An 18,856-nucleotide genomic window follows, 5' to 3' on the forward strand; every position below is an offset into this window, starting at 1 on the left:
CAAGCTTCATCTCCAGGTACCCACACCCTCTATCCAAGGGCAAAGCTCTATGGATGAACTGGTCAGGGATATTTGCTTACGCTTTTCCACCTCTCCCTCTCATTCCATTTCTGGTTTGGAGAATCAGGCAAACATCTCTCACCATGATCCTTGTAGCTCCCACTTAGGCGTGTCAGCACTGGTTCACCACACTTCTGGACCTCTCAGTAGTTTCCCACAAGAAGCTCCCCTACAGGCTGGTCCTTCTAACTCAAAATCAAGGACAGATCAGACATCTAGACCACAAGTCACTCAACCTTGCGATATGGCTCCTTCAGTCATAGAGTTTGTTTACTTAGGATTGCCTGCGGAATGTATGAACATTCTCAGGGAAGCTCGTAGACCCATAACCAGAGCATGTTATGCTGCAAAATGAAAACATTTTGTGTGCTACTGCCAATCCAAACATATTACTCCCATTAAGGCTACTGTTCAAGACATCATTTGATATTTGCTCCATTTAGAGAAAGCAATTTTAGCTTACATTTCCATTCACTTACATCTCCCAGCAATAGCTGCATATCTACAGAACAGACAGCATACTTCCTTGTTCAGAATGCTACTCATTTACGCTTTCATGAAAGGCCTTAAATGGGATATTACACCCAGAGTCCCTCCTGCACCATCCTGGAACCTCAATATTTTGCTTACCAGGCTCCTGGGCCCTCCTTCTGAGCCACTTTATTCATGTCCCCTTCAGTACCTTTCTTGGAAAGTGGCGTTCTTAGTTGCCATCACATTGCTCAGACGTGTTAGTGAGCTCCAGGCCCCAACCATGGAAAAACCTTTCTTCCAAATTCATAGAGACAAGATGGTCCTTCGCACAAAAAGAGAGTTCCTGCCTAACGTGGTATCCAAATTCCATATCAACTGAACCTTTGAGCTATCAGTCTTCTTTTCGCAGCCTGACTCTGTTGCAGAAAGAGCTCTCCACACTCTAGATGTTAAACGAGCACACTTACGTTTTAAATTGACAGAACCAAAGACTTTAGGAAAACGAAACAGCTATTTGTAGCCTTTTTGCAAACCTCACAAAGGCAGTCCAATATCCAAAAACAACATAGTTAGATGGATAGTAAAGTGTACACAGACTTGATATGCTAAGGCAAAAAGACAGTTACTTGTTACTCCTAGAGCACATTCTACAAGGAAAAGAGGTGCCATGGCTGCAGCAACATGGTCTACACCACATACATTTACAAAGCATTACCGTGTAGATGTACTAGCACGTCAGCAAGCCAACATAGGTCAACATTTGCTACAAACACATTTTCAGTCAGCTGCAACTCCCATATGCTAGCCACGCTTTTTTGGAGGGACTGCTTTACATTCTATGCAGAGCACGTTTATCTACAGCTAGACATGCCATCAAACGGAAAATGTTACTTGCCCAGTAAACATCTGTTTGTGGCATGTAGTGCTGTAGATCCACATGCTCCCTCCTCCTCCCAGATGCCTGTGGCTGTTTCAGTTATTTATATTTGTATATAGTTGGGGGCCTGGCCACGCAAGATGGCCGATAGGACGCGCCTTTCAGAGGCTTCCTGCGTCCTCAACAAAATCCTGCATTTATCCTGCACAACCGGGCTCAACGGGCAGACTCGCCGATAGCTGCCCCCACCTCCCCTGGGTGTCCTGGAGTCCTGTGGGGCCCCTCGCCGGCACCGGAGAGACGTGGGTGCGTTGGTGGGGCTGGTGACATAGTTGGGGGTGGCGGCCGGGGCCTCGAGTGACGGGCCTGGTCAGGCCAGCTGGGACCGGGGAGCCGAGAATGTGCGAAACAGAAGAGAGGGGCCGGAGGCGAGTGAGGCAGGGTTGAGAGGAGGACATCTTCCTCTGCCCGCATGGTGTGTTGGCATGCTGACTGGGCCACCCGGAGCTGATGGGGCTCTGAGGAGGAGCGGACAGAGAGGCACTACCGAGGGCCTGGAATGGGCGTGGAGCTGCTGGGACCCTGCAGTGGAGATTACAGTGAGGAGATGCTGAGGCTCCAAAGTAGGCGCGGTGAGGTGGGCTATGGCTGCGAGGCCTGAGAATTGACAGGGGCCCTGATCTGAGGCTGGGCTGGCCAGGAGTGCAAAGCTCTTTCAAGTGCGGTGGCTGGCTGTGAGTGCAACTATCCTGGAGGGACCCCTTGTGGCACAGTGAGACTGGCAGCAGTGGGGGGACGCTGGGCCCTGGAGTTGTGAGTGGGTCCTAGGTCCTCGATGGACTCCCTTGGACATGGGGGAGTCTCCGTTTTTGGACTGGATCCAAGGGTGCGAAACTGAGTGAATGGGGACAGCTGGTGGTTGCCAGGAATTATTGGAGCAGCAGAGGTTGCTCCCCACCCCCGTGACTAATCCTGTTGACAAATTTTGGCTGTTGCGCCTGGGGGGGCTCTGAGCGCTTTCCATCAGAACCCTCCCAATGGGTAAAAGCAAGCGACTGACCCGCTGCAGGGCAAAACTGTGGAGTTATACACCACCCGTGCCCTGTCTGTGCAGTGGGAGACGCGCATGACTGGATGTGGGACTGATGGGGGATTGGAGGCCCCTGTCATGGAGCCCATGAGAGCTGAACTGTTGCTGCAATTCAGGGATCCAGGGAGGCACTCGAGGGGGAGATCGAATCAATGGCAATCAAGGTCAGTCTCCTCCGGGTGGCCTTCGGAAGGTATCCACCAGGGCACAAATCACAGAGGGTGCGATCTCCAAGGTCAGGGCAGAGGTTGACACACTGCATAAACAGATGGCGGAGGTTACATCCAGGGCCGGGACCCTCAAGGACAGGATGGAGAACGCTGAGGGCAGGTCCCGTCACAATAATATCTGCCTTATTAGATTCCTGGAGCGGGCTTAGGGGTCAGCCATGGAGGCCTTTGTAGAGCATTGGATTCGAGAGGTGCTGAAACTCGTTGGACTGTCCCCAATATTCGCAATTGAAAGGGCGCACTGTGCATTAGTGGCTTCCCCTCGGGGCGCCCCGATGGCCATCAGAGCCCGCATACTCAACTATAGAGGCAGAGATTGTATCCTTCGGGCCAGTCAAGAAATGGAGTCTGTTCACTTTGATAGCCATAAGATCATAATATATCCAGATTACACCAATAAAGTACAGGGGTCTCGTAAGGGATTCTTGGAGGTCAAGGCTAAACTACACTATCTGAACGTACGCTACATGCTACTGTATCCTGTCCAGCTAAAGGTTCTCCATGGCGGCAAGTCCCATTTTTTTTTTATATACCGGAAGATGTGTGGAAATGGCTGAGGTATGGGGCAAGGTACCTCGTGGGGAGCGAGACGCTAGAGGAAGGAAGCTGGAACTGCTCTCAAACTGGAGGTCTCAGGAGTCTGTCGGACAGCTGGAGTTGTCACCGGGAGGAGGGGTGAGTTAGACCAGGGTCGAGATCCAGGAAGAATGCACAATGGCACTGACTCATTGAGATGTGACAATTGGTCCATTGGAGACTGCTGTTGCAGAGGAGGCGGACGTTGTTGGCACTGCCACTTGACTGTATATTTGCTATATGTGCTTTGTACACCTTATTTCTGATGTTTTCTTTTTTCTTTTCTCGCTCTGCCCGCTCCAACATTGCAGGGGTGGGGCACTGATCATATCGGTGGGGGGCCTGAGGCGACATGGGTACTTTGAATAGTGATAATTGGCCGCCGGTTGGGACGTTAAATGCTATGGGGTGGGCATGCCTCTCTCCAATATAAGTGGTAGACTATGGGGGTCATTCTGACCCTGGCGGTAATTACCGCCATGGCGGATGTTGGCGGTAGCACCGCCAGCCGCCGGGCATTCTGACCGCGGCGGTACAGCCGCGGCCAGAAGCGGAAAGCCGGCGGTGTACCGCCGACTTTCCGCTGCCCATGGGAATCCGCGCCGCCATGGGGATTCTGACATCCCATACCGCCATCCTGTTCCTGGCGGTTCGCCCGCCAGGAACAGGATGGCGGTATGGGGTGTTGTGGGGCCCCTGGGGGCCCCTGCAGTGCCCATGCCAATGGCATGGGCACTGCAGGGGCCCCCGTAAGAGGGCCCCACAAAGAATTTCAGTGTCTGCTTTGCAGACACTGAAATTCGCGACGGGTGCAACTGCACCCGTCGCACCTTCCCACTCCGCCGGCTCCATTCTGAGCCGGCTTCCTCGTGGGAAGGGTGTTTCCCGCTGGGCTGGCGGGCAGACTTTCGGCGGTCGCCCGCCAGCCCAGTGGGAAAGCCAGAATGACCGCCGCGGTCGTTTGACCGCGGAGCGGTCTTTCGGCGGGAACCGCTTGGCGGGCGGCGACCGCCGCGGTCAGAATCACCCTCTATGTTTCAGAGGGTTGGGTTAGGCTGTGGGTCATGACAGTATGGTACTTTATGGATAAGCAGTGGTTATTGTTTCAATTGTTATGCTGCCTGTCCGGGGAGGGAGGTGCTGGTTGTCCTGAACTGTTCAATATTGCTCCTTGGTTTACAAAGGGTCTGTGTTCATACAGTGCATATGTGAATTCATACCCACACCATATAATTGGAAGGGCATGGGAGGGTAGCCAGTCAGGGAGGCGGTACGGTCTTGTAGAGCTGAGTGAAGATAGCAGGTCGTTACGGCTGAACATATGAACATCTCAACCTGGAATGTCTGGGGATTAAAGGGCTGTTCTGAACATTATAGGGTACATTCATTACTCCGTCGTAATAAGATACAAATAGCTTACCTGCAGGAGACCCACCTTGTGGGAGAGGAGGTTCAGCGGTTGGGAAAGAAGTGGAAGGGGCAACTGTACTCCGCCACTTACCCCTCTTATGCGTGATGGGTCGCTATCTGGATTGCACCTGGGGTACCCTTCAGACACACGTATACCGAGGAAGATGTAGAGGGACGCTATGTAGTGGTCCAGGGGATATTAGACGGTAGAGACGTTATATCGCTCAACACTTACACACCCAATGTGGGTGATAAATTATTCTTCATACATATGCAAGATTGATTGGAGGGCTGTATAAGGACAACGATGATATGGGCTAGGGACTACAGTTGTATTCTGGATGGCCGGATGGATCGGCACCCGCCCCGTCTGGGCACTAAACCACTGATGTCAGCCTCGCATGCAGCAGTTATGCGTAATCCGGGGTTCAGGGATAGCTGGCGGGATCTGCATCCTGAGGGTCATTAATTTACATGTCATTCACTGACGCATGATACTTATAGTCATTTGGATTGCATGTTAGTAAGTGGCATTGATCTGCAGTCCTTGGTGGAGGTGACACATTTGGGTCAGTTCCTATCTGATCATGCACCGATGCTACTGGCATTGCAATGGGGTCGGCCTATGCGGCGTGTACTCAGCTGGCACATGCCCCCCGGATCTCTTAATGGATCTGGCATGCCGCAATGCTCTGGCTGATGCTTTTGCGGATTATCTGGAAACTAATTGGAACTCTGCTGCCACCAAAGTGTTAGGCTGGGGGGCACTTAAGGCTGTCAATGCTTGGAGCTTGAATGGGTGCGACATATGGAGTGCAGCGCCAGCTGGAAGAGACCTTGGGGGTGCAGGAACACCAACTGGCCGTTCTGCAGGGCTGTGGGGAGACGTTGCAGTAGGTGCGACAGGAGCTGCTACAGGTGCAGCGGGAAGTGCATTTGACATGGGACTACTGCATAACTTTACAGAGAAGGATGAGCATGAGTCTACGGACGGCTCTAGTGAAGGGGAGTGAAGTGTGGGCACTACTGTAGTTATTGATACCGGTATATTTGATGACTAACAGTGTTACCAGATGGTCCCCTTACGTGTGGTCGATGGGTCACCTGGGATTCGGAGTGTCGTGAAATGCAAGGGGCCCTGCTCCGGCGGCAGTGTGACCTTGGTTGTATGTATTGTCCTTTGCTCATGTCTATGGGACCGCTCCTTCATTGAATTACCGATATGCACTGCTCGTTATATTTCATGTTGTTGTATTGTTAAATCATGACTGATAATAGAAGTGATAAAAATACCAATAAAGAAATATATAAAAAGTAATTATAATTGTATATAGTTGTACATATGTAGTTACATTTGTGTGGATATCTCTTTCGCTATACTTCCTTTAAACTCCTTTTCTCACCCGCCCAAAGGAGTCGATGTCCATGCACAGTATCACCAAGAGGAGGAGTCACTCAATCCTGTGACTCGAAATGCTTCTTCGAAGAGAAACAACTTGTAACTCTCCGAACGCAACACTAGATGGCAGGAGTATGCAGAGCATGTGAATCTACAGCACTACATGCCACAAACAGATGCTTACTGGGTAAGTAACATTTTCCGTTTGGAACATCAAACTTCAAACACCGCCATGGACAGCAAAGCCCAGTGTGCTCATGGCATTTGGCCATACGGAGCAGGGGGATGACTTCAGTGCATGGCTTCCTGTTAGCCCCTGCACCAAAATGTGGGTGTGGCCAACCCTCTGCTGAGCATGGCATTTCGCCTTGTGCAGCTGGGTTAGCAGCACAGCCTGGCCTCTGACCAGGTCCTTTGCGTAACCACCCATTAGCAGCCAACCACCCCCATGCCCAACACCCACAGACACCTATTCCCCTGTGAATACCCAGTCTGCATTTTGTTTTCATTTTCTGGCCAAACCCTGCGCCCAACCTCCTCCAGCCTGGCCCAGCTCTCAACACCTCTCATGTATCTGTTCCGCTTCTGCAGATGGTCTTCGCCCAGGCCATCTGCCTGGCCTTCCCTACCAATTCACATTCCCTCCGCGGATGCTCAACTTACATTTTGTTTTTATTTTTTGGTGGTAGGGTGCAGGCCCTGTGCCATCCCCCCCACTGGGTATGGTCGAAGGCAGTGCACATCTGGTGATTGGCCAACCATGGTGATGGCTGTCCATGGGGTGGTCGGGCACACGACCTTCGGCCATACCCAGCGCAGTTGGCATAGGGTCCTCATTAACAGCCGACCCCTAGCTGTGCATAGGCCTTTGGCTATGCACTGCCTTTGGCCGTGGGGGTTGTCTCAGGGACTGACCACTGGCCAATCCATGCATCCAGCCCCCTATGAGCAACCACACCCTTTCACTGTGGATGTCCTTAAAGTAGGACCTGAACATACAGCCCTACAGAAACTCAGCACCAACCCAGCACCTTACAGTTACCCGACTTTTTTTATACTTTGGCCCAACGTGCAACCCCACCTCCCTCCCACAGTCCGCTCACCACCAGTGGGTGGCCAATTCCCTGCTGTACACTGCTTTTGATCATGTACAACAGGGAATTGGTCTCAGCACCTTACCTTCGGCCATGCTCTGATCCCAACATCCTGCAGACACCCAGGCTCTTGTATATTCTCAATTCACATTTTGTTTTTATATTTTGATTTTTTTGTTAGTACCTAGGTGTTCCCACAGTTCTGGCACTCAAGCTTCACTCACATAGTACTGCAGTACTATGCAAGCTTCCCTAGATTAATCTTGCATGTTTCCATGGGCAGAAGCTTGAGTGGCGGTCAGTACCTTACAGGAGTGTTGTGCTTGGTCCCACTGCAGTATTGTGGTCCTGACGGTCTGCAAAAAAATGTTTTTTACTTTTGGTCCCTGCATTTGCAAGTGTCCTCTTGTTCTCCCATCCCCCAGTGCCTCGGGGACAGGGTATCCCTGCTCTGCCCCATACTGTTTTTTAAAAACTGGATACAAGGACCAAATCCCTGACCCCTGAAATGACCACTGCATGATTTTCTTCCAAGTTGCAGCTGCACAATTGAATTGCACATAATACTACAGGACCGGTACTGGTCCACTGTTACCGAAGAGGCTGTTGGGAGAAAAACACTCAACCAATGAGAGGACCCTACTTTTTTAAGTTGCCTTACCATGGTACTCCCACAGTATTTCTACTTCATAGAAAATCCACATTCTGGTGGGAAACCCCCACCCCTTTTTTTCTTAGCCCCCACTTGGTGGATCACCCCCAACCTTTTCATGAACGCGACAAGGTGGCTGAAAATTCTTCATGGAAACTTTTGTGAACATTCATCAAATGGTGTGTACTTATTTGAAGGAAAGGTATTTAGCCAACACAGGATACAAAGGTCCAATTTGTGAAGTATAGTAAAATTACATTGAAGAGACTTCTGACAATTAAGAGAGTTGTTAACCTATGTAAAATAATGTTACTAACAGTTTGTGAGGGAGTAAGTTTTTCTTTTGTCAGTTCTGCTTTACTATGGTAATAAACCCAAATGTTTCCTTTGCACTGTTGTACTAAGTGTGTAAAAATGTGTTTATTAGTTCAGTTGAAGCAAATAAGGTGACTAATTTTTTCTGTGTTGCCTATAAATATATATACAGCTTCAGTATTGCTTGACTATTCAAAGAAGCTTTATTGCGGCTACAAGAGCCAAAAAAGCGCGAGCAGTAATAAATACAAATAAATGCACATGATAAAATAAAATAAAATTGCAGGTAAATATGGTGATAAAAGGGAATGAAATATAAATAAAAATTAAAATGGAATAAAAATGAGATAGAATAAAATGGAATGAAATTAGAAAAAATGAAATGAAATGAAATGCACTCTGCAGGATGTTGGGACAGTCTTATTTGGAGTCTTTGTCCAGGAGAGTTTTCCCTCTAATAAGCCAACTAGCTCCGAGGAATTTGGCGATAGCGATCACTAGCGTTGGCCTGGTGTCTGATCTAAGGATTCGCAGAGCTAGCGCAGAGCAGCGTGCTCCCAGTAGTCTGCATGCCGGGGCCAGCCATTTCCTACGGGGGGCAGTATACGCGGGGCATGCAAAAAGGAGGTGAGGGAGATTCTCCACGGGGGCTTTGCAAGCAGGGCATGCGGTGGATTCGTTGTGTGACCAGCTGCTGGTGAAAAGTCTTAATGGGAGTGTTCCAATGCGGAGCTGGAAGTACAGTTTCCTTTCCCTTGGGGCCGTGATTAGGTCCCAAAAAGTTTCGTACTTGCATGACTCTTTTAGGTTGGCAAAGTCACAAGATAATGTAGTGTGGAGTGCAGCCCGAGTGTCTTCGTTGTTGGCCCTTTGCCAGTAAAGTTTCTTTAGTTCGCTTTTCGAGGGAAAGACTGACGTGGCTGGTGAGTTCCAGAGATCATCGAGCCCGATAGAGTGGAGTAAATCCTTGATGGATCGTAGCCAGGGGATTCTGTGCTGGTGGTCGGCTTTTAGGATGACCTGTAGAGCTTCGGTGAAGATGACAAGTTCCGGAGTGGTCCAGAGACGCCGCCAGTACAGCAGAGGTCGCAGGCGGGCTTTGTGACCAATGCGTTTGATGCCGAGGTCCTTGAAAAGAGGGAACAGTGGGGTGCTTAGCGGAAGGGACACAAGGTTTCTTAAGAAGTTGTTTTCAGCGGTGGTTAGGTCTTGGGTTTTGGTATAACCCCAAAGTTCAGCCCCGTAGAGCGCTGAGGAAACTGCCTGGGCTTCGTATAATTGTAATGCTGGGCGAATTGGTTTTGTGTGTGAGAGGTGGAAGTTTTTTAGTAGAGCCCCAGTTGTTTGTCTTAATTTAAGGGCTTGTTTTCCTATGTGTGGCTTCCAGGACATGTTGTCAGTGAGTGTTATGCCCAGGTAGCTGAAAATGCCCACCTTCTCGAGTGAGGAGCCCTCTAGAGTAAATTTCCCTTTGAAAGATCTGTGGGGATTAAGGGTCATTAGTTTGGTTTTCGTTGCGTTGATTTCGAGTCCCTGGGATGAACAGAAATGCTCGAAGCACGCAAGGAGTTTCCTTAGACCACTAGGGGTCTTAGATATCAAGAGAGTGTCATCGGCAAAGAGTAAGACTGGGATTTTTTGTGTGCCAAGTGAAGGTGCGTCAGCCTGCAGTCTGAGGAGGGAGGGGACAATTTCGTTGATGTACAGGGAAAAGAGGGTCGGGGCAAGTACGCAACCTTGCCGCACACCCCTAGAGACGTGGATTCTATCGGTAAGTTGGCCCTTGTTGCCCCACCTGACTTGTGCGTAGTTGTCCTTGTGGAGTCGTATCAAAATGGCAAGGATGTGTTCCGGGATTCCCATCCGAGAGAGAGTGACCCACAGTTTGTTGCGAGGTACTAGGTCAAAAGCAGATTTGAGGTCCACGAAAGCTACATAAAGGCTGCCTTTACCGATGAACACTGTTTTCCAATATAATAATAGGAATCTGAGGGCTTGATCAGTGGTGGAAATCTTCTTTCGGAAACCGGCTTGGAGGGGGCTAAGGATATCGTGGTCAATTATCCATTCTTCTATCTTCCCTAGGAGGCAGTGGCAGAAGACTTTTTGGACACAGTCAATTAGACTAATGGGTCTATAGTTACAGGGAAGAGATCTGTCGCCCTTTTTAAAGATTGGAATAACAATGGCCGCTTTCCAAGAGTCGGGAATTGGCGCCCCAGATGCTATTGCGTTAGCTAGAATGGTGAGATATCTTGACCAGGATGCTAGGTCTGTTGAGAATAGGTCTGCTGGGACGCAGTCTGAACCAGGGGCCCTGCCGCCTTTTAGAGTGCTTAGAGAGTAAGTTATATCACTTTGGGAGAACAACAGGGGTGCTGCGGTGGTTGGTGCTAACGAGTGAAATAGGAGGGGGCCCGTACAAACAGAGGTGGGGCTATCATGATCAGGGGAGTACAGACTACTAAAGTGGGCTATCCAGTCTCTTGGGGCAATATTGGTTGTGATGACCAAACCACTGGTTTCTGGGCCTCGCGCTGCCAGGGACCAGAACAGACTATAATTTCTCTCGCGCACAGCGTCGCTGAGTGATGTCCACCATTTGCTATCTTGATCACGCTTGGCTATGCATATTGCAGATTTATAGGACTTCCTAGCTACGCGGATGGCGATGGGGTCCTTGGATTTAATGGCTTGAACTAGGCGCTTGTTTAGGGACCGGCACGTTTTGTTGAACCAGCGGTGCCTGGCTTTGGGTCGTTTGTCGTCGTGGGCTGGGGGTGCTGAGAAGTGGGTTGCGATATCCCTAAAGCAGGAGGTGTGGATTGAGCTAATTTCCTGGTGGGGTGTTGCAGAACCTGCCTCTAGGTCCCTTAGTGTGGATTTTAGGGTGTTGTTGCCAGCATTGATGAGTGCGGGCCGGGCCACAATATTGACCCATTTTAGGTGTCTTTTGTTGTTGGCCAGGTTAATACCCTCGGGTGCTACTGCTGCGGGGTTAGACGTGGCTGGGAGGTTACCTAGGGCTAATGTGTGGACAGAAAGAGGGTTGTGATCACTTTCGGTCCTTTCGATGATTGTCATATCGATGACTAGAGGCCATAATCTTATATCGAATAGGCAATAATCGATTCTGCTGGTGTGGTTCGTTTTGTTGTATGTGTGACTACCGTTGGTGTCTGAATTAGTTCTGCCATTTAGCGCCCTGAGTCCAAACTCCATGGTCAATGATTTTACCTGAATCGCAACCGACGTCCACCTTTTGATGGGTGCAATGGACAGGGCGGGGATAGACCAGACATGATCTTCCTCGCGGGTGGACCTGAGATCGTCCCAGTCAAGGGGTTCGAATGTGACGTTGAAGTCCCCAGCCACAATGGTTTTATGATGGCGGGGATAATTTTGTAAGAGGGCTACGAGGGCGCAGAGGGTTTTGGAGACTTGACCCCCCCTGACCCCTCGAGCGTAGATATTAAAGATGTTCACCACAGAGTCAGGCCCAAAGGATAGACGAAGGCCTAACAGGTCGGGAGAGGCGGTAGGTAGCTGTGATATATGGCAGCTAAGTGATGTTTTGATCCAGATGGTCAGACCCCCTGAGGGCCTGCCTCTCGTGCTGGCCACAGCGGGGATGTGGAAATTTGAGTAGCCTGTTCGGAAGAGTGGGTCGAGTGACCATGTTTCCTGTAGGAGACATATGTCATGTTCGTCAATAAATGAGGAGAAGGATGGAAGGTGAAGAATAGATTTCAGACCTGCCACGTTCCATGAGACAAGTCGTACCCCAGATTGTGACTGAGTTGTCCTACCTAAATGCCCGGGGTTTTTGAGGTTGGCTGTCAGGGGTTGGTTTGGCAGGTGTGGCTGGGGGAGCAGGGATGGGTTGATGCCAATGTTTGCCCGTGAGGTTTGTGGTGGTTGGTGATGTTCCTCTGTTGGAACAGGCCTGGTCCTGATCAAGGATATGCTTGCGGGCCTAGACAGCAGCTCTAGGTTTGGTGGGCAATGTGCCTGCAAGATGGGTGGAGCATCGTTGTCATGATTGCTCGGTGAGCCGGAAATGGTCGCGGTATCATGGGTAGGGGGGTGAATACATGGACAGACAGTGGTGGGGTAAAAGGAGGATCTGGGGGTGATGGATGTTGGAAGGTTGCAAGGTTTGCCTGCATAGATTTTAGGTGGGGCTGTGAGTCAATCATGTTTACCAAGAGGGGATAGGTTTTCTGCCGGGTGGTAACTCGGGCGTTCCTCGTGGAGCTTGGGTGACCTGGGCAGTATTGCTTTAGTTGAGCAGTTGAGGACCGTGATGTTTGATTTTGTCACCCCATATTTAATTATGTCCTCTTGAGGTATACAGCAATATGATCATACAATGATTTCTTTAACTGGATGATATTTATTCCCATTTTTCTTCTGCTCATGGTGTTTCAATAAATACCTTCCATATCATTTTTTAACTTCTTCAATGTCAGTTACATTTGTATCATTGTTTGATATGGATAATTTACTTTATCTCCACTTTTCCATTCTTCCCTTGTTGGTGGATACCTTGGCTCACCACTTTAATTTCATCCCTAACTTTGTTTTCATCATGATTCATTTGGTATTCATTGTGTACCCCCTCTGCTAAAGCTACTGCTATTGTTTTAATTGACCTTCACTCAATTTTTCTTTCCTTTCCAAAAGCCTCTGCAGCTTTTCTTGCACCCTAGCACTGCTTAGGTCCATTAGACAACAACCACATCAGATAGTAAAATACTGATTTAGCTTTTCTGAAAATTCAGCAGCAATACCCACTATTTTTTTTAATTAAATTGATGGTAATTTCATTTATTCATTATTTCTTGGTTTATCGAACATGAATTTTTTTGAAAGATGACAGTTGCTACTACTTGTGCTTTTTTAGGTAAATGATACCACATCCTTCTAACTATTTGCTTCTTTTTTAATATGATAGATTTATATTTCACAGTTCCTTAGTTAATAGTGAACGTGTTCAATTTTGCAGGTTGGAATTGTGGGAAGAACAGGTGCTGGTAAAAGCTCTCTGATGTCGGCCCTTTTTCGACTTGCTGAACCTGAAGGGAAAATTTGGATAGATAAAGTTCTGACATCAGAACTTGGACTTCATGACTTGCGGAAAAAAATTTTGATCATACCTCAGGTAATAAGTCAGTTTATTTACTTGCCTTTATAAGCTTGTACTGTTTTAGGAGATGTTGTTCTAAGGTTTTTTCTTCAATAGTTTGACATGATTTAAAAGATCAATGCCACTTTTACAAAAGGTTTACCTCAGATAACACATTAAGGGGTTTGCCTCTGTCGGAGCAAATACCTACCAGTTTTTTTTCTCTCCACCGTATTTCCCATCAATTCCGTATGCTCCTACAGTTGACTGCTCACATATCCATCTAAAACTCTAAGCAAAAATAAATTCCAGAAATGGATGGTTGTGTAAGGCTGAAAGACAGTTTTTCATCAGATGATGTCCTACAGCCTTCTTAGGCATGAAGGCTACTCCCTCTCAAAACTAGCTATCAAAAGATATTGGTCCGGATCACAAATTGTTTTTAAAGGGCTCTAATCAATGTCCAAGGTGGTAAGTAATGCAATGCTCAGTTCAAGCAGCTTTTGCCACTGTTTCATAAATGTTGTATTCTGTTTTGAATGTTTTGTTGTGTTGCTTCTGTTACATCTAAAGTCTGCTAAGTTGATTTATGTTTGTTACTTTGCGATATACTCTTTTACTTTAAAGATGTTAACAAATGCTGCTGTGTCTCCAGCAAAAGCAGCACATACCTTTAAAGTTCCTTTGACAAAATACAGGTACTACTTTCTAAGGTGGTAAAACACTGCTGCTTCAAATCCTCAGCTCTTTAAAACACCTATCTACCCAAACTGTGGCAGAGATCTGTCTCACATTTGTGCATGCACAGCTTGCTTTCTGTTATATGGTTTATTGTCTCTTCACTTTACAGCAGAACAAGCGAAGCAATATATTTGGAAAGTGACCCTGAAGATGATGCGCTGTACAGGGGACAATCTTAATATTTCCACTTCTAAGCCCAAAATCTCAGGGTCAGAGGGCATCTTGAAAGGAAGTACCTGCAGAAGTGCAAAATGGATTCATATCATTCTTTATTTTTAATTGTATTTTACATTTTGGGACTATTTTGATATTTAGGGCATGGCAAGAGGGACTTAGATCTCTTCAATGGTGAGGGCAGAAATTAAAAAAATGGTGGTGCATATATAATAAGAAGAAGTAGATCCCATTGCAATAATGTAGACTCCATTAATTCACTGCTTACTCTTCTCCACCTTATTACATAGTGCAGAAATTGTATACAAAAAAAGAAAATAACATCGGACAAAGGGATGTTAGATCATGTTAAGGCAGTGGTAGAGTGAAGAAAGTATGGGGAAGTAATTATAAAGAAGGTAATATCACAGGAGCATTACTGTTACATATATTTGCCTTACTTGCCACTTTGGCACCCCAGTTTGCATATAATGTCCATGTTTCTTACGCCATATTGTTGTCTCTTGCAATCAGTGATTAGCTTACATGCATTTTTTTTTTTTATCTTGCAACAGTTTATGGTGCATTTATTGTACAATATGATAGTAACATTCCAGTTCATACGTTCATATGTTCATTTGATGCTTAGGCAAGGGCTTACTGGCTTTGGGGGTTAAAATGTGTATGTAAGTGAGTTCTCACAGTCATCTTCCCTCCCGGCATCATGAATCACATGATTGATTTTTCCCAAAATAAACAGTTTTAATCATATAACTTGATTGTTCTCAGTACTTTCTGGGCAAGCGACAAAGTATTCAATTTCAGGATAAGTAGAGAGCAGTGTTGTTCCTCGTGAAAGTGCACAGTGGCCACAGTCCTATTTTAAGAAATTGGGTTACTGGTTGGGGTTGGGGTTGGGGGAGGTGAAACCCTTCTTAAGCAGCAACCACAATACTTGTCAGGGTGAAGTTACAAGCAAACCCTAAACTAACCTGTGCTCAACCCTCTGGTAGCTTGGCACAGAACAGTCAGGCTTAACTTAGAGGCAATGTGTAAAGTATATGTACAACACTTCAAAAGGTAACAAAGTTAAAACACTACACAAAAAGGATCCCACACTAGATTAGACGAATAGAGTAAATTTGTATAAACACAACAATCTCAGAATAAAAAAAATTTAACCAGTAGAACCAGAGATGCAATTTTAAAAATGTATGTGAAAATTGCACCACAACATCCAGTGCCAACTGTGGTTATCTGGTTGTGCCAGAGCAGGACAAAGTCACACAAGTTCAGACCAACCTCGATGGAGTGTGGGTTGGTTACATGGACCTGGTTAGGCCCACAGAACAAGAGTACCTTAAATCCTGGGTGCAGAGCAATGCGCGGTCCTGCATCGAGGATGTGTCGACAACTGAGGCAATGCAAGATCCGTGTTAGAAATGCAATGTCCTGTTTTTCTTTGAGTAGGCAATTGACGAGGATGCGACGTGCCCTAGCTGGTTCTGAAGAGACTGCGTGGCTTGCCTTGGGATATGCGGCAGCAGTTTCGATGAGGGTGCAAGCTTGGTGCAGAGTCCTTGCACGGAAAGAATCCTCACAGGAGAGGTGATGCATCAGTTCTCCTGGTTCCACAGATGGGCTGACAGGGCACCTTCAGGCCCACTTCCAAGGGTACAGGATTAGGGTGGCACCACTTGGCAGGGTAGAACTCACACTTGCAGAGTCTAGATGCTGGTTACAAAGACTAGCCCTTGGAGTCACTCCTGGGGCCCTAGGTACAAGTTGCAGGTCCAGTCCTTCTCACCCAAGCTAGAGGTCAGCAGGTCAGCACAGCAGGCAGCAGTCCTTTTGGGCAGCAGTACAGCAGAGTGGCAGTCTTTCAGCAACACAGCAGCCCTTCTTGACAGAGTTTTCCACAGGAACCAGAAGAATACTGAGAAGTTGGTCTCTGAAATCCAATATTTATACCTATGGCCTCATTTGAAGTGGGAGAAGCTTCTAAAGGTTCCCCTTTGAAGTGCACAGGTTTTCTGTCTCCCCTGCCCTGGCTCCAGACTAACTACAGGGGGTATGCAGCCCTTTGTATGAAGAAGGCTACATCCTACTCGGGTGTAAGTGAGGCTATGCCTAACATCGCCCTCTCATCCTGCTAGGGATTGCCCATCCAAGCACACCTAAGCTCTCCATTGTGTGTGGCTGTCTAGGAGGAATACACAAAGAACAACTGTAAACTATAGTCAGTCACGTGGCCCAGAGTCAGGCTGCAGGGACTAGATGGCAGAAAAATGACAACTTTCTAAAAGTGGCATTTTTAAAATTGTAACCAAAAATCCAATATAACCATAAATTAGGATTTTCAATTTTGATTCCAACGACAGCAAACATAAAACAGTTACCTGTTACCATTTGGAAGTTGCAGCTTATTGAATATAATAAGGTATCTCCAATGTTATCCTATGGGAGGGGCATGTCTTGCAGTAGTGAAAAACGAATTTAAGAGTTTTTCACGACCAGGACATGTAAAACCTAAAATTAAATTTCCTACTTTTTATATACATTGGAGCCTGCCCTGTGGGCTGTTTTGGGCCTGCCCTATGGGTGACTTATATACATAAAAAATGTAGGTCTGAGCCCGGCAAAAGGTTTATCTATCTGACTCTGAGCAGAATCCACCAGAATCCTGACTGAGGCCTCATATGGCTCACACTGGAACGCAACCAACAGGCAATTTTTCCGATTCTAACTCTTTGCTCTTACCACATGGCAGGTCCCAAACTTTGCACACTCAGTTTGGCACTGACTCAGACAATGACAATTTTCTTGAAGGGACTGATTTTGTCCCCCAATATATTTAGGAAAATGGTGATGTATGAAGAAATGAAAAATGCAAGTGACCTGGGTACTTCTCCAGATGCTGCTGTTGTGTTTCCTCCTGCTATTGAAGAAAGCGCCTCCAGTAGACCTACAACTTCCAACAATGGAAGTGAAGACTAAAGTTCTAATAGAGGTACTCCAGCCTAGTCAAGCCCATGCATAATGTCTACTGCCGTTTAATGAGGCCCCCGTTGACACCCTTTTGAGCAGTTGGGTGAAACCATGTTCAGGGCCACCAGTCAATAGGCAGGTTGTTCAGTGTCATCGTCCAGCATGAGATGACCCAGCCTTTCTTAACATCCCATGCCAAAAACCTTGGTGATACAGTTGTCTACCAATAAAGTAAATTCTAGTGCCTTCCCTACCAGTCCACCTCATTGTTAGTCAACAAGAGTAGAAACATTTGGCAAGGGTATTTTTTCCTCTATGAGCCTTGCTATGTGCATGGTAAATGTCAGCAGTTTTAAAAGCAGCAGGTTCCATGTCCTAAGGGGTATGGTAGGTCAGGGTTTACCCGCAGTTCCGGATGACCAATGGGTGACCCTAACCCAAGCTGTCCAGGATGACCACTGTTAGAAATTGGGTCTCTGGTTGGCAGAAGTATACACCTTTGTCTAAGTAAAGACCACAGTCCTAGTCAGGGTAAGTCACAACGCAACCCAAATTATCCTTTGCTCCCCCTCTGGTAGCTTGGCACAGAGCAGGCCGGCTTTAGTATTTGTGCAATAACTCATACAGTAACACAGTGAAGACACCACAGAAATAAATCACACAGGTTTAGAAAAATAGGTAATATTTATCTGAATAAAATAAGATCAAAACAATGAAAAGCCAAGGTACACAAGCAAAGATATGAATTTTTAAAGATTAGATCCCACTAAAGTGCTTAGAAGCTCAATAGCTCCGACTGGGGCTATCACGGCGTTGCTGACGGAGTCATTTCCAATAATCCAACGCCACAGTGGTCAGTCATGGGGTTGCACGGACACCCAGACAGAGCACCTTTGAAAACGAAGAAACAAAGACGTTGCACGCAGTCGTGGAGGTGAAGCGTTGCTGGAGCCGGTGTGGTGTCAGTCCCTTACGGTGTCTGGGGAGGTGAGGTGTCGGTTCCGTACTTCAAGGCAGGGGAGGTGAGGCATCGGTTCGTCTGGTTGCCAGGGGAGCTGGTGCAGCGGCGTGGCAAGGCATCAGTTCCTTGAGACCCGGTGGGGTTGATGAATCCGGTTGGTCAAGACTTGATGAGTCGACTTCGCAGTGCTGTGATCACACTGCATGACATCAGCGCTGTCGCAATAACATTGGACTTGCTATGCAGGCCGTGGTTGTTGTGTGCAGCGAGATCCACGGGGTGGGAGCAGCTGCGGCATCAGTGCTGGCGTCGCTGAAGTTGTTCCTGGCATTGCCAGAGTAAAAAAACTAGCTAAACACTAGCTTGTGAAGTCTTTGTTGGCCCTAAAACTTCAGAACAGGAGGCAAGCTCAATCCAAGCCCTTGGAGAGCACTTTTGAGGAAAGCAGAGTCCTTCCAGCAAAGTCAGAGATCAGCAACAGCAGGGCAACGGCAGGCAGCAGTCCTTCTCTACAAAGCAGTCCAGATGAGTCCTTTGGGCGAACAGGCATTTCCTCAGACAGAGTTCAGGTGTAGATCCAGATGTGTCTGATTTGGTGGTGTCAGAGACCCAGTTTATATACCTAGAAATGCCTTTGAAGTGTAAGAGGGAGCCCCTCCACCCTTCCTGCCCAGAGAGACCCATTCAGTATGCAGATGAATGCAGATG

At 47.5% G+C, this 18,856-nt stretch overlaps 1 protein-coding gene across 1 annotated transcript in view; it reads left to right on the plus strand.

The window, feature by feature from the left end:
* The window catches only part of ABCC4 (ATP binding cassette subfamily C member 4 (PEL blood group)), a 1,378,868-nt gene that overhangs the window by 1,101,103 nt on the left and 258,909 nt on the right, over positions 1-18,856 (plus strand). The window contains exon 26 of the mRNA XM_069205134.1: positions 13,186-13,341. Coding sequence (XP_069061235.1) covers positions 13,186-13,341 — 156 coding nt within the window. The remainder of the gene's footprint in view (positions 1-13,185; positions 13,342-18,856) is intronic.

The sequence above is a fragment of the Pleurodeles waltl genome, chromosome 8 (assembly GCF_031143425.1).
Source record: "Pleurodeles waltl isolate 20211129_DDA chromosome 8, aPleWal1.hap1.20221129, whole genome shotgun sequence".
Classification (NCBI taxonomy): domain Eukaryota; kingdom Metazoa; phylum Chordata; class Amphibia; order Caudata; family Salamandridae; genus Pleurodeles; species Pleurodeles waltl.